This window comes from Lipotes vexillifer, unplaced genomic scaffold (assembly GCF_000442215.2).
Source record: "Lipotes vexillifer unplaced genomic scaffold, Lipotes_vexillifer_v1.1 scaffold408, whole genome shotgun sequence".
In the NCBI taxonomy this organism is placed as follows: Eukaryota; Metazoa; Chordata; class Mammalia; order Artiodactyla; family Lipotidae; genus Lipotes; species Lipotes vexillifer.
The window spans coordinates 513,280-525,663 of NW_006787469.1; the positions used below are offsets into that span (position 1 = coordinate 513,280).

The window sequence follows — 12,384 nt, forward strand, 5'->3', positions numbered from 1 at the left end:
TTCAAAGTCTAAGGTAAGATATTTGACTCCTATTTTTTTACCCTAAATTCTGGTAGAGCAACATCAGAGGTCTATAGTCTCCCAGGAAAAGTTCATAAACTGCTAATGGGACTCCAGCTCCTACCACATCCTAACGTAAATTTTTCCTACAAACATTTATGAGGTATTTCCAAAAGGAGAAGAGAAAATATAACTTGGAAATGGTGAAAAAGGAAAAAGAAAAGGCAAAATTAAAAGAACTCTAGAACGTGATCTGCTTATCTTGAACTAATTTCAAGTAAACTCAATTACATGAGTAGATTCCCCAAACTGTAGAATAAATCTCTTACATAAATTCATTTTACATCTCAGGAAATTCCACAATACACTGATTAGTTTTATTAATATCTAAACTCTATATTTTGCATGTCAAGAAACCCTTTGGGTTTTCCTATTCCTCAGACTATTTTCCTAACTTTATGGAGGTTTGAGAGGATAACAGGGGTCAGGCTGGCAGAGTCACAGATCAGAGCAAGGAGTAAAGTAAGAAAAATGCTGGAAAAACCATGTAGCGTCTCAATTCCTTCAGAATAGTCTTCATAAAGTGGCATCATTATTATGCTGGAAGTGAATTCACAAATCTCACACAACTTCTGGTGTTAAATAGAAAGACATTCAGAGTTATTTTTGTTTTTATTATCCACATATCTAGAAGCTGAGGAAAAAAAAACTGATGCACACTTATTGAATCTACCACAGACTAAATTAGCTTTTCTCTTAGTAGTAGACCTGTCTCAACTTACCTCAAGCTTTTGTGAATCAGATAAGCTGTATGCTTACACTTTAACTGTGTATATTAAATAAAGAATCTGTCCTTTAAATCATATAGGATTCAGATAAGAGCCACAAAATTTTAGTTAAAAATCACAGGTTTATTTTTTTATTTTGAAAAAGACATAGAAGTCAAAAAAGCAAAAATAAAACCCAAAACAACCAGGTATATCAATAATTGTGACATATGTGATATAAAAAATATATATATACATATAAATGTATAAATATATATATATACACACACATATATATGTATATATATATACATACATATACTCGTATATATATGTTTGACAATACATGACAAAGCTTAGTAAGATGTTTGAAACCAAGGCTGGGCTTGAACAGATTTCTAATGAAATACAACTAAAAGTTTTCCTTAAAGAGTCTAGGCAATGTTCAAGAAATTATGACCACTCTTCTATATCCCATTTGCAAAGGTCAGCAAAATAGGCTTCAAGACATGTTTTTTTAGCAGGGTAGTTTTGGGTAATGATCCTGTTTCCTTATGAACAGCTACTTAACTCATCTACTATGTTGAGGTCTTCTTGCCTTTAAGAGTGTGTTGAATACAAGGATGAGTGAACTCCAGTGATACAGAGAATAGGACAGTATGAAAATATTGAAGCATCCATTTAAAGCAGAAGAGGGGACTTCCCTGGTGGTCCAGTGGTAAAGAATCCACCTTCCAGTGCAGGGGACGCAAGTTTGATCCCTGGTTAGGGAACTAGGATCCCACTTGGTGCAGGGCAACTGAGCCTGTGCATCACAACTACTGAGCCCTCGTGCCTAAACTAGAGAACCCGTGTGCCGCAAACTCCAGAGCCCGTGTGCTCTGGAGCCCGTGCGCCACAACTAGGGAGAGAAAACCTGCACGCCACAACTAGAGAGAAGCCCGCGGGCTGCAACAAAGAGCCTGGGCGCCACAACAAAGATCCCGCCTGCCACAACTAAAACCTGACGCAGCCAAAAATAAAATAAATAAATAAAATAAAATTTAAAAAATTTTTAAAAAAAAGCAAAAGAGAACCCCAAGTCTGAAAATAAGCCAAGGGTAGTTCTACTACTGATATAAATGAAAGCATCCTGAGACTTAGTATACCACTCCCTTTTATATGCATAATAATCTCAGGTAAAATATCTGAGCAATTTGTAAGGTAAAACCTCTATAAGTTTTACAATAATGTGCCTTTTTCTTTGCTTTGCTCTACTTTTCTTCTTTGCCTATTTCTAAGGCTGCCAGTGAACACCCTCTGGAATTGCTTAGTGTGTCGGGTCCCCAAGCGCCCCCTCCCCACCTCCTGGGTTTGATGATATGCTTGGAGGAGTCATAGGACTCAGCATATGACTGTACTCATGGCTATGATTTACTACAGCAAAAGCATACAAAGCAAAAGAGCAAAGGAAAAGGTGTATGGGGCAAAGTCCGGGGGAAACCAGGCACAATCTTCCGGAGTCCCTGCCAGTGGGGTCCCACAGGAGGTGCTTAATTCCCCCAGCAACTGAGTTGTGACATGTGTGAAATGTTGTCTACCACAAAAGCTCACTAAAGATGCAGTGCCAGGGTTATTATTGCGGGATAGTCACATAGGTACCTTCTGCCTAGCATATACCAAAATTCTAGAGTCCCAGGAAGAAAGCCGGTGTTCAGCACAAACCACACTGTACAAACGCCTTAGTCACAGCAAGCAACTCTTATCAGTGAGAGTGGAGGGAACCCTAGAAATCTAAGTTCCCAGATGCCAGCCAAGGACCAACCTTACAAGCAGGCCTTTCAAAGCATAGCAGTCAGGTCTGCTATTTTGCTGTTTTTTGCATACTTAGTGACAATCTCACAGGAATAAGCAAGATACTTTCAGATTCAAGACTCTTCTAACTCAGAAACAAGCATTTTTTAAAAAAACAACATAATAAAGTCTGCTGCCTAAGATATGGTTAATGCACTCACGTTAATTATCAGTTATATTTGAGTTTTATTGAAAAGTGGAATGAAAATACATGAAAAACAAAGGAAAATTCAGTTTTGTGTTAATGAACTTGGAATCTTGGTATTTCAATATAAAGAGGGCTCTTTCAGTATTGCTAGTGGCAAAGTCTATAAATACCCATGTTATAATTGACTAGAAATGGACTTCACATGACTACATATAATTAAACAAAAATAAAAAGTTGATAATTACTTTGCATTAATAGTTTGAACATTAATTTTAGAAATAAAAGGTTAAGGAGGCACTGTAACATCGTATTTATGAAGAAAATTTTCTTCAGCTAATATTCTGGGGATACAAGAGGAAATTTCCTTCTGTTGTTCTCGCCACTTGAGTATATTCTCTGCCAGTTCTGCTGTCTCAGCCACCAAAATATCCATTTCTGCTAAGGCTGTGCTCTATAACATTTGAAAGAAGGGGAAAACAGGAGAGAAATTGTGTCATTAATACATTACTATATCATAAATAATTATGACACCAAAAGTTGACAACTGATCTTTTCCAGCCCCTTAATACAGAGGCTCCTTAAAATTGTGCTGTCCTACATGTTCTTTTTCTTTGTGAGTTCACCTCTCCTTTGTCTTCAATTATCACCTCAATGCAGATGACCCTCAATCTATATTGTCAAACCTAATCTTCTTCCTAAAATTTAGTCCTACATTTCAGTTTGCTGGAAATCTCCATCTAGATGCATATTCAATATCTCAAACTCAATTTAACCACAGTTCAACAAACCATGACTGAACATTTACTATCTCTGCAAGACATATCAAAAAACAAACTCATTGGCTTCTTTAATCTCTTGATCCTACTTATCCTCAAGTCCCCAAGGCTAGAAACTTCATTCTTTGGATGTGTCCCTTGTCCAAACAGTAGCCACGTGCTAGAAATTTGACCTCCAAAAATCTAAAAATGTACACAATCCTTTGTATTCCTATGCTTTAAATCTATTATCTGAATGACTGTATTTATTCTCCAAGTTCCTCTGCCTTTTGTTCCTCTGCCTAGTCCTCTAACCCACAGTTCATCAAACTTTAATGTGCATAGGAATCACCTGAGGAACTTGTTAAAATGTAGATTCAGATTCTGAAGGTCTAAAGTGAATGAAGTCTGCAATTCTGCATTTCTAGCAAGCTTCCAGGTGATGTTGATGCTCTGCCCATACTTTGAGTGACAAGCCTCAGTCTACTTTATCCAATATTTTCTCCATGATTAAGGTACAGTCCTGCTCAAGTCAACCCTCTGTGCCCTTCTCTAAAAAACAAAAGAGAAAAACATCCAGTGATTCCCCAGTACTCAGACAAAGTCTAAACTTCTTAGTCTGTTTTCAAAATATTCCATAAACTAACCCCGAGTCAATCTCCCTCTCAATACCTTGAAGCATCAGCCAAAGTGGAGTACCACTCTTCCCTCAAACTACCTGTGCTCTCTAATTTTCATGGCTTTCCTCACATTGCTGCTTTCGGCTGAACTACTCTTCCTGATGCACATCCAGTTTTCACTGATTCTTCAAGATGGAGCTTGCTATTAACTCCTATTTAAAACTTTATTCAAGTATTCCTACTTCCTATCCTATTCTTAATCTCCCTAAAGTGAAAGTAATCACCCCCTTCTCTGTGCTTAAAAGATAGCATCTTCTTTATAATTCTGTGCTGCATTCATTGTGCAAATACAATACTATAAAGTAGAGAGTATCTTATACTTTCTCTCACCAAACCTTGAGAATCTGACGGCAGGGATTGGTCATATCTGTTTATCTTTCATGATACCTATAGCATAGTCCCTTGCACAATGAAGATAACACATATTTGTTAAATATTGGAATAAAACAATATAAAATGACTTCTAAATAAAGAAAAGGTATCTTGATTAAAAAAAGTAATTTGCTCATAATATTAGCCAACAAAAAAAGTTAGACAAGGAGATCACACATTTGAGATTCTGGTATAAAAGAACTAAAGATAGCTAAAAGCAATGTGAAAGGAGTTGATGAGGTACTTAAATACTATTGGTAATACTCACCATTTTCTTTAGATTTTCATCTAAATGAGGGATATTTCTAATTATTTCAAGATGATCTTCTAATCTCTCAATGAAAGTTACTGCCAACTCCAGCAAATGCACCATGTGTCTGAAGGAGGGAGAAAAAAAGTCAACTCTTTTTTTTTTTTAGTTCAGGTATTTTGTGTTCTCTTTTTTCCCTTTAATTAGGACTTTTAATATGAAATTAAGAGAATTACAATCCACCCAATGAGCCGTTAATAACCTTTCTGCATTCATGGAAATATCCGTGATAAAAAAGGTTCTTCTTCCAGGCTTCCCTCGTGGCGCAGTGGTTGGGAGTCCGCCTGCCGATGCAGGGGACGCGGGTTTGTACCCCGCTCCGGGAGGATCCCGCATGCCGCGGAGCGGCTGGGCCCGTGAGCCGTGGCTGCTGAGCCTGCGCGTCCAGAGCCTGTGCTCTGCAACAGGAGAGGCCACAGCAGTGAGAGGCCCGCATACCGCAAAAAAAAAAAAAAAAAAAAGTTCTTCTCTTTCACTTTAAACAGGAATTAACTTTTCATCCAAACACAAAAACAGAAAGAGACAACACTAATCAATCTGTAACCCAATCTAATGTTAGACAAACATCAATGTTAATAATTTTCTCATATAAGGAAAAAATTGGGACTTCGGCGCAGTGGTTAAGAATCCGCCTGCCAGTGCAGGGGACACGGATTCAATCCCTGGTCCGGGAAGATCCCACATGCCACACAGCAACTAAGCCCGTGGGCCACAAACTACTGAGTCTGCGTGCCACAACTACTGAAGCCTGCGCGCCTAGAGCCCGCGCTCTGCAACGAGAAGCCACCGCAACGAGAAGCCTGTGCACAACAACGAAGAGTAGCCCCTGCTCGCTGCAACTTGAGAAAACCCATGCGCAGCAACGAAGACCCAAGGCAGCCAAATATAAAATTTTAAAAAACTTTAAAAAATAAATATTTAAAAAAGAGTGAATAACTTAAAAAAAATTTCTCTAGGTAAAACCTCATTCCATTTCAATCTACTCATTCTTGGTAAAGGGTGAAGACAATAAGGAAAAATGTACTTCACTGAAATGGCCTACACATGAAACTACTTAGGATCTTTGTATTTGCAAAATGCCTTAAAACTATTACTCAGTTCTTCTGAAATATATAATGTATAATATACACATTAATGATATTTAACTACACTGAATAGATACTGAATATATCCACAAGAATGGGATTTGTATATTTATTATTTTACTGCAAGATAAAAGATCTGACACTTAGAGGAAATACTGATTTGCTCAGGGTCAGTTAGTGAGGCACTGGTGGAGAAAGTTAGCAATCAGATCCCCAGATGACTGCTTTTTAATTTTATTGTTATTTATTATTAATAATTATCCACACCTTCAATTTGATACTTTCCATTCCTATGAGAAAGAGAGCAATAGAAAGCATCCCCATTCTATGGATTGGGAAACTAAGGCAAAAACTTAAATCATTTGCCCAAGGCTTTGAGGCATATAAACAGCAGAGGTGAGATCAGAACTGTTATTTTTCTCCTTTTAGTTGACATTGTTTTCATCTGTCCCTGCTTAAACTCCCCCAACAGAATTTTTATATAGAGGCAACATTAATGCAACCATAACTTTACGTCACAGAAAGCTGTCTATACATAATAAAAATGATTTTTATCCACCTTACTATATGTTATGGATCTAATTTCTTTCATTGAAGTCATTACTTATAATTCCTAAGACACAATGGGCAAAAGGAATGTCTTTCTCTTCACCATTGCTACAATTCTTTAAAAGTAAAGGATTTTCTTTCTGGTTTAATGTATCAGCATTAATAATAAAATTAATAGATACGACCACTCATATACTGTTTAATGAATTATGCTATGAAATAACTATTAGTCTAAACAAAAACTACCCTCAGGGAACATGTGTGACTGTTAACATCTACTTTTTAGTCTAACCTGTGATAAACAGCTTCAATAGGCAAGTTTTCTTGGCACATGGGTTTCAACAGTCTTTGCCTGAGGGATCGCTTTTCTTTTAGCACCGCTTCCAAATGATTATTCATGCTTTGCAGAGTATGACACTTCTGTGCTACACAAACCAGAAACAGTAATTATAACTAGCAACAGGACAAGTTTTGAAGTCACTAATACTATCAATGGTCAAAAATTATATTTCTCTCCTAAATATCTCCCCTTTGCTGTCTTTAATACCAATACCAGTTTCATTTTCAACTATTTTCTCTTACTTTTCCTACTGACAACCCAATCTAGTGCTAAATTCTTTGTTTCCCAATTCTACTCCTAGTTCAGTTTTTATAGCCAGAGCCATATTCTTCACGTAAAATGTCTGTCTCTAATATTCTATATTAGAGCATTAAAAAACAAACATTTGTCTTATAAGCTACTTTTATTTCAATATTTTCCCCAGAATTCAGTTAATGGTTGTCAGTTGTCTCTTCTTTTAAATTTTTATTTAGAAAAAATTTCAAACTTAAAAGTTTCAAGAATAGCTCATTGATTGAACTCTCATATACATTTCACCTAGACTCACCAACTAACATTTGGATACGTTTTCTTTTTTTCCCCTTCTTCTCTACATGCCCATACATATATTTTTGCTAACCAATTTGAGAGTAAGTTGCAGATGTCATGACCTTTTACTCCTAAAACTTCAGCATGTATTTCCCAAAATAGGAACATTCTCTTATATAACTATACTACAAGTATCAAATTCAGATAATTTAACATTAGTACAATACTACCAATATTTAATACAGCCTATATTTAAACATCACCAAATATCCCAATAATGTCATTTATATCAAAACAAATTTTTTCTAATCAAATATTCAATTCATGACTACCCTGTGCTTTAGCTGTCATGTCTCTTTAGGATCCTTTCATCTGGCAAGTTCCTCAGCCTTTGTCTTTTAAGCTCTACTGACTTTGTTAGCTTTGGGGCAATACCTGGAAAAATTATCATAATTTTATAGCCTAGTGCTTTAAGTAATCCAAGTAAAAGTTGAAATTTCAATGATTACTCATTTAACTAAACCACTTACCCAAAAAAGAAGGATGGACAACATCTGCTGCATCTTTTTCTAGTCTTAGGAGTTCAATTTCCAGGTTTTTCTACATTAGAAACAAAAAAACACTTAGCTCATGCAGAAAGTAACCTGAAGTAAAGGTTTTGATAAAAATGGACAGTCTTTAACTCAGGAATATTTAAGGGGACCAGGAGGATGATTTGTTACGAGAGCCCAGGGATTTACTGAATCTTTTCATTTTGGTGTTCAAGCCCTGTTGCTGCTACTGCTACTACTCCTAACTACTACTATGACCATTACTACTATTATTAACTACTGCAAAGAAAAGCCTATACAACTATGTGCTAGACACTGTTCTGCGTGCAAGAGGATTACTGTTGGAGCCAGTTAAGATTTTTTTCCATACTACAGGTAAAAAGTAAAAACTCCAACATAATTTACCTGGTAGATTTCAGCTTGAATATCTGTGATCTGCTGTAGTCTGGAGAAGTTCACAAAGCAAGAAGTTGATTTCTTAGATATATTTAACATCTCCTATTGGTAAGTGAACAGAGAAAGCAGCAATATGTCAGAGTTTGTGTGTTGGAATAGCATGCCCACGTGTCTAAAATATGAGGATATATTATGTCCAACGCTGCCCCTGAAAAATGAAATAGAGTAGGACAGTGCAATGTATATTTCCTGTTTTTTAAAACCTCCACCATCACAAATCTTTTGCCCAAATATTAATATTTAAAAAATAAGAAAAACAGGCTTCCCTGGTGGCGCAGTGGTTGAGAGTCCGCCTGCCAATGCAGGGGACACGGGTTCGTGCCCCGGTCCGGGAAGATCCCACATGCCGTGCAGCGGCTGGGCCTGTGAGCCATGGCCGCTGAGCCTGCGCGTCCGGAGCCTGTGCTCCACAACGGGAGAGGCCACAACGGTGAGAGGCCCGCGTACCGCAAAAAAAAAATTAAAATTAAAAAAGAAGAAAAAGAAGAAAATCACTTTGTACTATTTCTTAAGGCATCATGCACAATAGACTGGCATTGCTGATAGCCTACCAAAAAATTCTAAAGTTGAAATTGTTAGAGAATCACTTCTACACAAATGACTTAGTCTCTCAGACCTTCCTGGGGCTAAAATTAAACACTTCCTGGGCTATGGAATCATTCACCTGATTCATTAAATGACCTCTATTGGTTACAAGTCATTCATACTGTCTCTTTCCGCATTCTCCCTCTTTTTTATTTTAATTTTTTAAATTAAAAAATTTTTTTTTTAAATTTTTGGTACGCGGGCATCTCACTGCTGTGGCCTGTCCCATTGCGGAGCACAGGCTCCGGACGCGCAGGCTCAACGGCCATGGCTCACGGTCCCAGCCGTTTCGCGGCATGTGGGATCTTCCAGGACTGGGGCACGAACTCGCGTCCCCTGCATCGGCAGGCGGACTCTCAACCACTGTGCCACCAGGGAAGCCCGTCCCTCTCTTAAAGGAATGTTTTGTCCAGGAATAATTATTCCTTGAAAAAGCCTACCCCCCCACCTCCTTTTTATTCTTTCATTCTATATTATACTGCTTTCTTAAATTGCAGGTTATCTCAGAATAAGAATATTATCTTGTTCATCCCTTGGCTTCATCCATAATTTTTTCTATGCTCTTTTTCTTCTCTAGAATGTTAGCACAGGAAAGAACTTCAGATATCATACAGGCCAGGGATTGGGAAGCTACAGCCTATGAACTAAATGCACCCATTGCCTGTTTTTGTATAGCTTAAGGGCTAAAAATGGTTTTTATATTTCTTAATTGTTGAAGAAAAAAAATCAAAAGAAAAACATTCTGTGACACATGAAAATTATATGAAATTCAAATTTCAGGGTCCAGAAATAAAGTTTTATTGAAACTCAACTTCACTCATTCATTTACTTATTATCTCATGTTGTTTTCATACTACAACAGCCTAGTTGCGACCCTATGGACCTAAAAGCCTCAAATACTTATTCTCTGGCCCTTCATGGCAAACGTTTGCTGACTGATGATAATCAATTTTATAACATTTATTGAGTTTAGGCAATAGAAGATTCAAGGATGAATGAAACAAGCTCTCTGCCCTTAACAAGCTCATGATGGATGGGAAGGAAAAGGTATTCCATTATAAATGCCCAGTAACTGGGACTTCCCTGGTGGTCCAGTGGGTAAGACTTCGTGCTCCCAATGCAGGGGGCCTGGGTTTGATCCCTGGTCAGGGAACTAGATCCCGCATGCATGCCACAACTAAGAGTTTGCATGCCTCAACTAAAGATCCTGTGCACTACAACTAAGACCCAGGGGAGCCTAAATAAATAAATATTAAAAAAAAAATGAACAAAGCTGAAACAAACAACATTTTCTATAAGAGTTGTATCATATCACATCACAATTTTAAGCATCAGTCAATTTTTAATTCACATGGGAGGATGTGCACTTAAGGGATGGACTGCTTAAAGGGATCATATAATACATCATTTTGAAAGAATAAATGATAAATCCTTGTAATAAAAATAGGTTTTTTACATGTAAAGTTTGCTTAAAGTAAAATCATGCTACAAATCTTCAAAGTTTCCTCACTGGGCCTAGCTGTGCAGTAAGATCATAAGAAGGTCTTTTTAAAAAACATTTATTTACTTATTTATTTATTTATGGCTGCATTGGGTCTTTGTTGCTGTGTGTGGGCTTTCTCTAGTTGCGGCGAGCAGGGGCTACTCTTCGATGGGGTGTGCAGGCTTCTCATTGCTCTGGCTTCTCTTGTTGTGGAACACGGGCTCTAGGCGCACGGGCTTCAGTAGTTGTGGCACCTGGGCTCAGCAGTTGTGGCTCACGGGCTTAGTTGCTCCATGGCATGTGGGATCTTCCCAGACCAGGGGTCGAACCCGTGTCCCCTGCATTGGCAGGCAGATTCTTAACCACTGCACCACCAAGGAAGTCCCTATAACAAGGTCTTATGGAGCTATGGCTTGGCAAAACAGGTATCTGTCTAATTAGTGTTACTTGAAGGACACTACGAAGATCGTCCCAAAGACAACCCCCAGCCCAATTCTCAGTCCCAAATGTCTTATAGTATGAATTTACCAAATTACTTTGTTACAGAACTGGACAATACAGGTGAGAGCACTAGGCAACCTGGTAGCAAGAAAACACAGGAGAGAAGTGAGGAAGGTGAGAACTGGGGAGTGCTGTGGCTATGTTTTGCCTATTTTCCAACGCATTCATTCCTACCCCTCGTTTCCCCCCAAATCCATAAGGTCTGGCTACTAGGTCTTCACGTAATCTAGAAAAGTCCTTCAACAGACGTTTAAACTCTTTCAAGATAGTGTTACAGTATCTATCATCTATTACAGTTCATTTGAGAAATGATATAATATGTCAGAAAAGGGAGAGCTCTGGGATCTAACTCTGCTTCACTAGTTGAGTGGCCCTCGACACATTTCTTGGTCTCCTCAGGTCTTAGTTTCTGCATTTTAAAATTACTGTAAGTAGATAGCAGAATTCTCTAATGACTCTTCTAGGTATAAAAAGTTGTCTATTTTTCATAAATCTTTCATCATGTGCATAGTGCACGTGTAGATGGCTTTACCTTTTCTATTTTTCTCAGTTGCCTTTTTAGTGAAATTCCTCAACTTTCTCATTGTCTCAAAATTTCTTTCCCTTCTCTCAACCTTTTTCCATTCCCTTGTCACATCTGCCATTTCTATTCCATTATTCCCTCACATCTTCAATTTCTCCCTCTGTTGGCTTGTTCCCTTTGGCCTATGAACATGCTCTTCCCGCCGAACCTAAAACTACCACCCCTTGGCTAATCTCCCTCTTCTCTCCTTCTCAAAATTAATTCCTTCCTCCAATCATGTTCCAAGGTCTCTCGGGTCTTTTTCACCAATTTTTTTTTGTCCCCCTCCGGCCTTTAAAGATGCGTGCTTCCCTTGGCGCTCTCCTGTACCCGGCGCCTCCCGTAATGCTTCAATATTTCACACAAACGAGCGTTCTTTGGGAACGTATGTTCCCACCTACCCGTTATTTCCCAACCCCGCCACCGATTACAATCTAGAGGCGGTATCACTGGATGAAAAAAGGCGGGTAACATTAGTCTTTATTACCGCCCAAGAACTGACCTGGGATAACTCGCCTGCCAGACAGTTGAAACACCATCTCCTTAGAGCCCCGCTTTTGCAGAACCCACCGCGGACCAGTCACTTCTGCTGCCTACAAGGAGCTCCATCGACCCCGACTCTAGAACAGCCCCCAGCCAGCATCCTCCCACCCACTCCCGCAGCCAGCACCACCACCTCACAGCTTTCTTCTGTCGCCACTGTGGGCACCCCCTTAATGACGCCATCGCCCCCCACGCACCTGAGTAACCAACCCCTTAGCTACGAAATGTCCCAGCAGTAGCCCCGCAGCGTTTGGCTCGGACGCCTGGTCCGAGGTTTTCGCCTCAGCCATGGCTGGCAGCCGCCTTTCCGGGTGGCGCGGAGAGTGAGCGGAACGC

At 38.8% G+C, this 12,384-nt stretch overlaps 1 protein-coding gene across 1 annotated transcript; it reads right to left on the reverse strand.

Annotated features, from left to right (window-relative positions):
* Positions 1-2,989: 2,989 nt before the first annotated feature.
* Positions 2,990-12,338, reverse strand: HAUS2 (HAUS augmin like complex subunit 2). The gene is given in 6 exon segments (XM_007460124.1): positions 2,990-3,199; positions 4,824-4,932; positions 6,792-6,924; positions 7,898-7,967; positions 8,324-8,416; positions 12,246-12,338. Coding segments are annotated over 6 exon segments (708 nt in total).
* Between the last annotated feature and the right edge of the window lie 46 nt (positions 12,339-12,384).